Source organism: Vipera berus, assembly GCF_964194415.1.
Source record: "Vipera berus genome assembly, chromosome: 1".
In the NCBI taxonomy this organism is placed as follows: Eukaryota; Metazoa; Chordata; class Lepidosauria; order Squamata; family Viperidae; genus Vipera; species Vipera berus.
Genome location: NC_138202.1, coordinates 229,817,609 through 229,829,719, shown reverse-complemented (window position 1 = coordinate 229,829,719; position 12,111 = coordinate 229,817,609). Strand labels below are relative to the sequence as shown.

General features: G+C 37.5%; 1 protein-coding gene across 1 annotated transcript in view; it reads left to right on the top strand.

The window, feature by feature from the left end:
- COL21A1 (collagen type XXI alpha 1 chain) overlaps window positions 1–12,111 on the top strand; it is a 102,124-nt gene that overhangs the window by 55,501 nt on the left and 34,512 nt on the right. The window contains exons 11-16 of the mRNA XM_081325700.1: window positions 708–752; window positions 970–1,023; window positions 3,763–3,816; window positions 5,219–5,272; window positions 7,086–7,139; window positions 7,237–7,290. Of these exons, the coding sequence (XP_081181826.1) occupies window positions 708–752; window positions 970–1,023; window positions 3,763–3,816; window positions 5,219–5,272; window positions 7,086–7,139; window positions 7,237–7,290 (315 nt within the window). The remainder of the gene's footprint in view (window positions 1–707; window positions 753–969; window positions 1,024–3,762; window positions 3,817–5,218; window positions 5,273–7,085; window positions 7,140–7,236; window positions 7,291–12,111) is intronic.

Genomic DNA, 12,111 nt, shown 5'->3' with positions numbered 1-12,111 from the left:
TTTGTCATTCATAATAGTCGGTTTTGTTAATGAAGACAAAGCGGACATTCAACCCATTTCCTCTAGTGAGATACAGAGCCGATTTAAATAGCAACTTAATCATTGTGGACCTTTTTAAATCCGATTTGCATATGTAAGCTGGTATATTCTATGATGTGTCATGTTGTTATTCTATATCTGAGTGTAAAGTAGGATTTAGGCTTGCAGAAGTAACACAGAAAGCCCTACATCTGTTTAGGAACCAGATTTCTGCTCCTCTTATGTCAATCATCCATGGAAAATGTACCAATAAGTGTACATTACGAATGTGTGTGGGAATTCCCCATAGGAGGTTACTTTCTATGTAGTTCTGATTTAAAATGGGGGTAAACTGTGTAAAGTTAAGTCTCTTTATAATCTGAAATTAATGGATGGATACACTTAATTCAATTTATTTGGAAGATAATGAAATTATCCTTAATGACTACTTTACTGTTCTGCTGAAAAGCTGGATATGTGTGTGTGTGTGTGTGTGTGTGTGTGTGTGTGTGTGTGTGTGTGTTTGTGTCTGTGTCTGTGTCTCTGTGTGTGTCTATTGGCACAGCGTTATTCCCAGTTCTGTGCACCTGACAGAAACTCAAGGCTGAGCCATGAAAATGTTATTGTAAATCATTTAAAGCAAAGCGCTCAAACACACAATACTATTACGTTTGGGTTTTTCTTCCTAGGGTTATCAAGGAGTAGCAGGTACTCCAGGATCACCAGGGATTCAAGTAAGCTCACTATGTCTTTTTTTTTTTACACTAGAAAATGCTTCTTTAAGTGCCTACATGTTTTGGGGGGAATTTGCAAAATTTTTAACTGGCATGGCCAAAACTGAGAAAAGCTGTTCTAAGAACCTCTGTGAAGCAACATTTTATATAATGGTTATTGTAATTATAAATAAAATCCATAAAATTCAACAAGGTTACTAATCTTTTTTTTTACAAGGGTCCACGTGGCCTTCCAGGTGTGAAAGGCGAACCTGGGACAGATGGGGCAAAGGTAAGGCTAATTTAATACCTATAATTCATTTTAATCAATAAATGCTGCATCACATACCTAATACTCAAAATATTCAAAAGATAGTTACTAATATATATACATTATCTGTTCAAAATATACTTGACTGGCTGTACAGAGGCATCTTTGTATAGGTAAATCTCTAGTTTATTTACATTAATTTTAAATTGCTTCTGAATACTTCTTGGTTTAGAGACATTTTCTGCCATGGTTTGGTTTTTATTTGCTGTTTTTTCTCCTGCATTTGAAATTTCCCCAATAAGTCTGGATGTCCAACCAATGACACATATAAAAGATGGGTTCATTTCTGTGCATCTGTGCAATTTTGATAGTGCTTAAGTACAATGTATTTGGAAGTTAGACTTCATATATGTTTATAACCCTACTGTATAAGACACTGGGATTTTTGTAAAGTTCACATTAACATGACCTTATATGTGATTGTTTAATAGATTTCAAGTCTTTTTTTGGGAAATCATTCTGCACATTTGTAAAAATACAAGCATTTAGAATTGTATTCAATGTTTTTTATGGGATATAGCATACTTATACTGTATATATCATAGCTTCTTTATAGCCCTCACTCTTATATAATTATGCTGATAATGCATCTTGACCAAATTACTTTGTATTCTGTATAGTATTCAGAAAGCTCTCAGTGAGCAATGATTTTCCATTCTTTATAATATCAGTGTCAGCTGTGATCAAGAATGAATTTGGCAATGACTCCAAGAGTAATAATGAATGATGTGGCTCTTTAATGAGTGTTAATTCTCTAAGGTATGCAAGAAGCATTTGAGCCAGATGTTTAATATGTTCATTTCTTATAAGATTAGTTGTGGTTGTTTATTTTGGTTGTGGATCACCATAAAATTAATAATATAGCAATCACTCTAAAGTAGAAGTAAAAATACAACTTACTAATCTAAAATTGCAAGAGAATCAAAACCTTGATTCCCTATAAAAGACCTGTAAAAATTACAGTTGGAATGCTATATATAATTAATTTAGATAACAGTAGATAAAGACGCGGTGGCTCAGTGGGTTAGGACACTGAGCTTGTCGATCAGAAGGTCGGCAGTTTGGCAGGTCAAATCCCGAGTACCCCGTAACAGAGTGAGCGCCTGTTACTCGTCCCAGCTTCTGCCAACCTAGCAGTTTGAAAGCACATAAAAATGCAAGTAGAAAAATAGGGACCACTACGGTGGGAAGGTAACAGCGTTCCGTGCGCCTTTGTCGTCTAGTCATGCCGGCCACATGACCACGGAGACGTCCTTGGACAAGCGCTGGCTCTTTGGCTTTAAAATGGAGATGAGCACTGGCCCCTAGAGTTGGAAACGACTAGCACGCATATGCGGGGAACCTTTACCTTTACCTTAGACATAAGAAGTGTTAGGATTTATAAAACACTGTGAAAATGTAAAGCTATGCTAACCTCTATTAAACCTAAAACTTGAGGAATACTTACTAGGGATTGTTGAAATTAAGGCAGTTATGATCCAACCCAATTGCAACATGGACATAGCAACACATAACAAAAAAATATAATGCTTGATTTGATTATTGGTTTTATTCCGTTTTATTGTTTTTGTATTGATTTTTTTTTATCTTTGTAAGCCACCTGGAGTCACTGAGTGAGTTGGGCGGCCATATAGATTTTTTGTAAATAAATAAATGGAAAATCGGGTGGGGGAGGAAAGTACAGTAGAAAAGGAGGAAAAGATTATAGAATATACTGAGTTAGAAAACTGGATTAGATGCCATTGTAATTTAGCTCAAAGCTACCTCAAAATGTATATCTGAACTGAAATCTGAGTTAAAGTCCCTTGAGTTCAAGCTGTTTGGGCTTGTCTTTACACAAACTAATGGTTTTGTAAAATGTCAGTTTCAGACATTTAAGAACATTTTCCTACTTCTTCAAAACAAAATTGGCTATTGCTCATCTTCAGTTGTGTGTGGGTAGAGATTATTTTAAAATGTTTCAGAAGTTGTGAATAACCAGGACTTTAATTTATTGTCCAGATGCTGATTTATATGTCCTGGTACAGATGTACTGTTCCACATAGTGGCAATATACTGTTCAGTTGTCTTATTGGAATAGGTTAAGATGAGCTTTCAAATAAATCATTGGTAGTTAAAAATAAAACAGGGAGGAAAACATAACATCTGGCAGGGAAGGAGAACAGTGAAGAATCAAGCCATAAATCAAGTTACCTGCTAAACTAACTTCATGAATAAAGCCATACACATACATATTTACTGAATTCTCTGAAATAATCAAATGTTTTTATTAACCATAATTCTACATAGGAAATATGTTTTTAATGTTTCTATGTGGCGTATCTGCTGTGACAAGATATTTCCCAACAAATATTTTGGTGGGGGTTGGTTCTAGGAAGAACATCATAGATTGTTTGCTTCTATGTTTTGTGCGTTCCAGATAGTTCATTTCTTAATTATTTCAAAATGCAGATGCTTGGAGCTTCTGGCTGATGGCAAATTATTCTCTAGGTTGCTTTTCCTAGCCAAAGCAGTGCCCTTTGCATTTGTTTTTGTACATCATTTCCTCATGTCCTAAGAAAACAGTGGTAAAATTCTCATTTAGAAAGCACAAGCCCAGAGGAATAAATATCTTTGTCTCATTTACAAAGTGATGCCTTTTGATACTTATTTGTTTAGTTACGGTGCTTCACAGAGATTTACTTTTTTTTTTCCTCCTAGGGTGAACGTGGAGTTCCAGGTTTCCCTGGATTACATGGAATGCCAGCATCTAAGGTTCAAACCAAATGCTTCTTGTAACAATGAGTAGGATGTTAAAAAAAATAATCATGGGATTTTCAAAATAATAAAAACTCTGTGCTTTTTATCTCACTCAGAGTAAAAAACAACATAGGACTTATTATTCCATGCTTTCTTTTCTGTCTTTAGGAACACAACTTTTAGTTGGGAAGATTGTCAGATAGGTAGGAGTAGACAACCATATTTCTGGGAGTGATGATATCACGTAGGCTGACTTGTTTATCCAATTTTAAGTAGTTATCCCTTATCTAATAAGGTTGTGATACTAGGGGAACTATTTTTCAATATTATCACCTCCTCTTTTCTGATCATTGAAAGTAGCCTGCTCTGAAGGTCTGGAATGTTTAGTCTGTTTATCACCTTAACATCAGTGCAAAGCTTGTCTTACGTGAAATATTGCTCATCCTTCCATTGATGCTACCTCCAAGTAGATGGATTTGTTTTTGAATTTTTAATTCATTATTTGACAATAGACCTCCTAAAAATATTGAAAATTGAAACTATAATACAGGTAAATTAGAGTTATTACTGTTTCGCATTAAGTTGTTTTTATATGTGTTTATATGTCATTATGTTATTATTATGTTTTCTAGCGCTGTGTAGGTGAAGGAGTGGCAGAGCCTGGGGGTGGAGTCAAAGAGGAATCAGCCTAGTATCTCTTTGTTCCCACAAGCAATCTAAGTCCAACCCATCTTGAAGTCCAACTCTTATCTAGTGCCAAATTGGTGCTAACTATTAGTTGACTAGGGACGCGGTGGCTCAGTGGGTTAGGACGCTGAGCTTGTCGATCAGATGGTCGGCAGTTTGGCGGGTCAAATCCCTTGTGCCGCATAACAGAGTGAGCGCCTGTTACTCGTCCCAGCTTCTGCCAACCTAGCAGTTCGAAAGCACGTAAAAATGCAAGTAGAAAAATAGGAACCACTACGGTAGGAAGGTAACAGCGTTCCGTGCACCTTTGGCATCTAGACATGCCTGCCACGTGACCACGGAGACATCCTCGGACAAGGCTTTGAAATGGAGATGAGCACTGGCCCCTAGAGTTGGAAATGACTAGCACGCATGTGCGGGGGAACCTTTACCTTTACCTATTAGTTGTCTAGATTCCTGTGCATAGACATAAACAATAAATCAGTTTGGTCTGTTGCATCTGCTATACTGGCTGTAAAAACTCATGATAGGTAGGTGGTCTGAATGCACAGTTATGAAGATATTTTATTTCTGGTGTATATATAAGTATTAATTTTAAACCACATGTGGACTATGTTAAAAGGTATGGCCACTATCACCATAGATATTGTGAGCTATGTTTTCATGCTTTATTCTGCACTATTTAATTTGCCTCTTTGCATAAAAAAATAAAGTTTTCTATTTTATTAAGGGGGACAGAGGACCTAAAGGCGATCAAGGCATACCAGGAATTTATGGAAAAAAGGCAAGTTTAAGCTTAATATAAGAACAAATGATTTAGTTCAATAAAAAACATTGTCAGGTGGGCCATTCTTAGAGTAAAGACTGAATATAAATCTAGGCTGTGCCTGAAAACACATTGTGTACTATTTTATAGGCAAGAAATACAAGTTAACGCAAATGGTTAGCTTATCATAATGTACTAGATTTTTCTCAAAGGGATTGTAAAAGAAAATCAAGGGAAGATTTGTCAACAAAAGGATATAGTTGTCAATAATTTTCTTATACACAAATCTCAAAAAGGTTTATAATGGATAAAAGATTTTATGATTTTGAACAATACAAGACTGAGTTTGAAACAAAATTATATACAAACTATGGACATGTTATTGCTAAAATATATAAACTTTTGCTGAAATATTAGAGAGAAGAAGTGAAGGAATGTTTGATAAAATGGGCTAAAATGTTTGGCTACAACATACAAATGGTTCAGTGGGAAAATATGTGGTTGAAAGAATTTAAATTTATATTATTTTCTGTACCTAAAGAAAATTTTTATAAAATGATATGTCTTTGATATTTGTCACCAAAGAAATTGTATAGAATGTATACAGGTACTACAAATTTATGCTGGAAATGTGAATAACATGGATACTTTCTCATGTTATTGTAGATCTGTGAAAAAGCAAAAAAAGGAGGGTGTACAAATAAGTACACTAATTCAGAAGATTTTAAAGACTAATATACTATTGAAACCAGAGACTTTCTTTTGGGACTAATAGATAAGCAACTGAATTACTATATACTGAAAAATAAAAAACACCACCCACTGCAGAGGAAAGTGCTGAAGATTATGGAATTATAGAGATGGTCAAATTGATTTCCTTGATTACAGAAAAGACAATATCTACATTTATGGCCTTTGGAAACCCCGTATAGATTTTTTTTTTTGCACGAAACAGAAAAAAATGCATTTATGAGGTGGTTTTGATGATTAGGGGAAAAATAAATAATAGAAAAAAGTGAGCTTTCTTTTGTAACCATAGAATGAGAGTTAGTTTTATATTCATCCTTATATTTGCTGCAGGGGAAATTGGATGCTTCTTCTTTTTATTTCTTCTTATCTTTTCTCTGTTTTTCTTTCTTTTCACTCAATACTAGTTTATAGAATATAAAAGAATATATAGCAAAACTATTTGTTGTAGTTTTTATGTTCCTTTTTAAAACTTTAATAATAAAATTTATTTAGAGATTTAAAAAAAATCCAATGGGAAGAGTTCCCACAGGTAGCCTTCCTTTGCAATTTTAGTTCAATCCTGGAAAACCTAGGTCAGGGGTAGGCAACCTTGGCTCTTTTATGACTTGTGGACTTCAACTCCCAGAATTCCTGAGCCAGCCATGCTGAGGGGAAAGGGAGAGGTTTCCAAGCTGAGCCGTGAGGGCTCAGGAATTCTGGGAGTTGAAGTCCACGAGTCATAAAAGAGCCAAGGTTGCCTACCCCTGACCTAGGTGGTTGTAAACTGCTGGAGAAATTATTGTAGAAAAATTTCCACAAATCTATTGTCCAACTTGTATCTTAAAACAAGAGCAAGGACGCTACATTTCACCCATAAGAATGTTATCACCTTGAATAAGTACTAAAAGAAAAAAATAATGGAGAATTTTTCTTCACAGTGCTAAGTCCAGGTTTTTCCACAACTGGTCAAATCTATTTAGCACTTTATGAGAAGGACTAATGAGCCAGCTTCAACTCCCCAGGTGTTCTGTCAGCCTTTAGAGGGTGCTGACAGTTTGATTTACTGCTGCTCTTATTTATCTTTCTCCTATTCTTTTACTAGGGCGCAACAGGAGAAAAAGGTTCTGCAGGATTTCCTGGAATACCTGGACGGGTTGTAAGTTTCAGGCAGATTTGGGGAAGTTCTATTTGTTTTTCCTTTTTCCTGCACTATTACAACTGGTGAGTAACTCTAGCTCTCTTTATAAAAACAGGGAGAACCTGGGAGGAATGGAAATGATGGCGTACCTGGAATTCCAGGTTTTAAGGTACCCAATTTATTGATTTTGTGCAAATATTGTATTCTTAACTGGAATTGAAATTAACTTCATGTATATACATGACGTATACAAGTAGTTCTCGACTTAACAACCATTCGTTCAAAGTTGTAGTGGCCCTGAAAAAAACGACTGACGGCCATTTTTCACACTTACAACTGCAGTGATTCACCTAACAACTGTAACAAGCAAGGTTATAAGACGGGGCAAAAGTCACTTAACAGCTGTCTCCCTCGGCAACATAAACTCTGGGCTCAACTGCGGTCGTAAGTCGAGGACCACCTGTATGCATATGCTTCTTTTTACTTTATTAATGGATTTTTATTTTATTAATCTTATTCTTGTATGTTTATATTTCTTTTAAACAAATGTGCTGCTTAAGTGCAGCTACAAATAATTAAATGAGACCCAATGGACTCAATGGACTGGGAATCCATCTGGCAGGGGGAGCAAGGAAACAATTCATTATATAAAAAGGAGGATCAGACAACCGCCTTCCACTTACACTACTCATCTTCTTGACCTTCTAAATAAGATCCTGCAAGGGTTCCAGACATGTGTATGTGCTCTTAAATTTGTTCCGTGGAAGGGAGGACTAACCTAATTAAGACTATTCAGTACATCAAAGCTGATCCATGCTTATTGGCATGCAGATATAGTATAAGAATTGAGACTCTTACAGTCATCAGCTGATGATTTGGCTCTCTTCCTTATGTCATTATTGCATATGGAATTCTTAGGAAGTTTTTGCTAGGACTTTTTCCATCCCTTCCCTTGCAACATACCTTGGAAATTCCCTAATCAATTTAAATTGCTCTTTCTGGCATGTAGCGTTGTCACTCTGGCAGCAATAAACAGGGAGCATAGGAAATTTGAAGAGCAATGCAAGTGCATCGTCTGGATTTCCTTCTTGCTATCTGTTTTTTTTAAATCTAATTTTTAATACATGCTTTTGTTTAAATACGTTGTGTTCTTTCAATCATTCCTTTTTCTTTCTACAGAGCAGAAAGAAGAAGTATAGCATTTATTTCTGAATAGTTTGAAATTATAAAAGCAATGACTACTTGTTTCTGCTAGATTAAAATGCTGCCATTTTGCCTTTTAACATCTGCTGTCTATAAAACATCATTCCACTTGGTTTTTTTGTAATCAAAGTCAGAATATTTTAACAAGAAAAGCATCTTTGAAACTTTCTTCTGGAATCTTCTTCAGTTTCTTCCCAAAAATTCAGAAATAATGTCCCCGCCCCCATGGAAACAGTAAATACTCTGCTACACATCAAAATCATGTGCTCCATAAGTTGGAATCTGTAGACCCATACGTTTGCAAACACTCTGCTATGGAATAATCAAGGTCCCACCCTTCTTTGTGGAAGAGTTTTCTTTGTCTTTGGGACCTCTTTCCGTTGGATGGGAAAACAAATATTTATCAATTTTCCCACTGTTCATAACCCCACTCTTTAAGAAACTCAGAGCATGAGTATTTCAGAGTTAGACTTTCTTCAAAATGTAGGGAATGGAGATTATATAGTTATCATATGCACAGGTTACACTAGCTTTTAAATTCCCAGCCAGAATGGGTCGTAAGAATAAAAGTAGTCCTCAACTTACAACCACAATTGTGCCCAAAATTTCTGTTGCTAAGCAAAATATTTGTTAAGTGAGTTTTGTCCCATTTTACGACTTTTCTTGCCATAGTTGTTAAGTGAATGCAGTTGCTAAGCTAGTAACACAGTTGTTAAGTGAATCTGGGTTCCCCGTTTGACTTCGTTTGTCAGAAAGTATCAGGTGGTGATTACATGACCCCAGGACACTGCAACCGTCATAATATGAAGCAGTAGCCAAACTTCTGAATTTTGCTCATGTGACCGTGGGGATGCTATAATGGTTGTAAGTTTGAAAAATGGTCATAAGTCACTTTTTTCAGTGCCATTGTAACTTTGAACAGTCACCGAACAAACTGTTGTAAGTCAATGACTACTGGTTGACTTACAACCTTTTTGTTTAGTGACTGTTTGAAGTTACAACAGAACTGAAAAAAGTGAGTTACAACTGGTCCTTGCACGTATGACAATTGCAGCATCCCCAGGGTCACATTTTCAAAATTTGGGCTTTGGCAACCAGCACGTACTTACAATGGTTGCTGCATCCTGTGGTCATGTGTTGTGATCTTTCCAGGCAGCTTCCGATAAACAAAGTCAATGGGGGAATCCAGATTTATGTAACAATTGCATGATTCGCTTAACAGTTTCAGTGATTTGCTTAACTCTGGCAAAAAAAGGTTGTAAAATTGAGCGTGCCTCACTTAACAACCACCTTGCTTAGCAATGGAAATTCTGGTCTGAATTGTGATCGTAGGTTGAGGACTTGTGCTGCTGCTGCTGGTGACAGTAGTAGAGAAGTGGTTTGGTATGCTTTTATTTATTCATTTATTGAGTGGCCAACTCCTATACAATTGTGCACAGCTTATAACCAGGAACCTAAACCTGCACGCACACACACACACACACACACACACACACACACACACAAATCATGTAAAAGATAAAACAGACTGGAAGAGTGAAGTAATCAAACTAAAACAAAATTAATTGAAGCTAGGAGAAAAACCAATGCAAAGCAAAACAAAATGAAAAGGGAGCTCCACACGCAATCCCTGAGGCCTGAGAGAACAACTAAGTCTACAGTAATTCGTGGATTACATTGAGACAGTGGTTTCATGTGGATGTTAAATAGACAGGGAGGGAGTGTGGAGCAATTTGACATCCATATGTAAGGGACTGCGAGTGAAACCTCTCCCCATCTGTCAACACTGGTTAAAACTAGCCACAAAGAAAAAGAGAAGATCCACTGATAAATTGTTTTTTTTTTTAAATTGAATTTCTATACCGCCCTTCTCCTGAAGGACTCAGGGCGGTGTACAGGGCAGTAAAAGCTTAACATACAAAAGTTAAAATGAAATTAAATTAATTAAGCCCTAATAATAAATAATTAAAAATACCCCAAACCCTTAAACCAGGCCGGCCTGTTCAAATAAATAGGTTTTCAGATCCCGGCGGAAAGAGCGAAGGTCGGGAGCCATCCGGAGGTCGACCGGTAATTGACGGGTAATTGTGCCTCCCATCCCCAATTCAAAAGCTACAGGCAGATCAAGGAGCACAAAGATGGATATATTACCCATCTCCTGACTCCACCACAGATCATGAATAAGCATGACCAATGCCGTCTCCATACTAAATCTTACATAGCTTACATTTATGGGATTTCTTGTTCATCTCCCATTGAAGTCCAAATTATGAGCTTTGGAAGGGTGAGATCAGTCATGGTTGTTAGCTGCTGCTAGCTATTTTAGGGCAATAATGGCTTGAATCTCTATTTTGAGTGTGCCCAGACATGGATTCTCAGTCTAGAGATGGGAAGGTCTGAAAAAAAACACACAGAAAAATTGGGGGAAAAACAGGGTCCCCCCCCTTCCCCCCAAAAAATGGCTTTGGAGGGAAAAAAAGGAAAATAAACTGTCTTTCCCAATTTTTCTGGGTTTTTTTTCCAGGCCTCCACATGTCTAAATTTTTCACATACACATATCTGGAATGCAAGCAGCATTGAGCAACTCAGAATGATAGCATTGGGAAATTAATATGCTTGGATCCTCTTCTAAAAGTTGTCATTTCAAAATTTCAAACACAGCGACCATTTTTGTACAATTGTGAATTCTGAATTCTCTGATAAAATAGCCAGGCACTTTTTTATATATATTTTCCTGACTAATCCCATGTATGAATCCAGCATGAATCAATACTTGTTCCAGTTGCTGTTAATTTTATTTATTTATTTATTTATTTTATTGGATTTATATACCGCCCTTTCCTGAAGGACTCAGGGCGGTTTACAGGGTATTAAAACAAAGATCGATACAAAAGTTAAAAACAATTAAAAAAGATTAAATCAGTCCCTGAAAAAATAAAAAACCCAATTAAAATTAAAATTCTCAGCCTGGGCCAGAGAGCTCGAAGAGCCAGGTCTTCAGGTCCCGGCGAAATGAACGGAGATCGGGGGCAGTCCTAAGCTCCACGGGCAGCTGGTTCCAGAGGGCAGGCACACCCACTGAGAAGGCCCTCCCCCTGGGTGTTATCTGCCGGCAATCTTTTACCGGCGGCACCCTGAGAAGACCCTCCCTGTGGGAGCGCACTGGACGAAGGGAACTTGATGCTGGCAGCAGGTGTTCCCTCAGATATCCCGGACCCAAGCCATTTAGGGCTTTATAGGTCATCACCAGCACCTGGAAGGCAACCGGGAGCCAATGCAGCTCACGGAGTAGAGGTGTTACATGGGAGTATCGGGAAATCCCCATCACAACTCACGCGGCCGCATTCTGCACCAGCTGAAGCCTCCGAGTGGTCCTCAAGGGCAGCCCCATGTAGAGAGCGTTGCAGTAGTCTAAACGGGAGTGACTGTGCGTAAGGCATCTCGGTCCAGGTAGGGTCGCAACTGTCGCACCAGGCGAACCTAGGCAAAAGCCTCCCTGGTCACAGCTCCTATATGGTCTTCAAAATTGAGCTGTGAATCCAGGAGGACGCCCAAGTTGCGAGCCCTATCAATGCAGATAATAGAGCCATCAATCAGCAAGGTCTACATCACTGGGTCATTGTTAGCTGACAAATGCAGCCAAATCAACTACACCCCTGAATCTTTTGGAAAGGTATCCATATTTTGTTAGCCATGCCCTCTGGAGGCAGAAACCAACAGAGCCGCACACATCAGCACAGTTTTCATGTTCTGCTAAATATAGATGATGGACTCTTGGTCTTTTCCA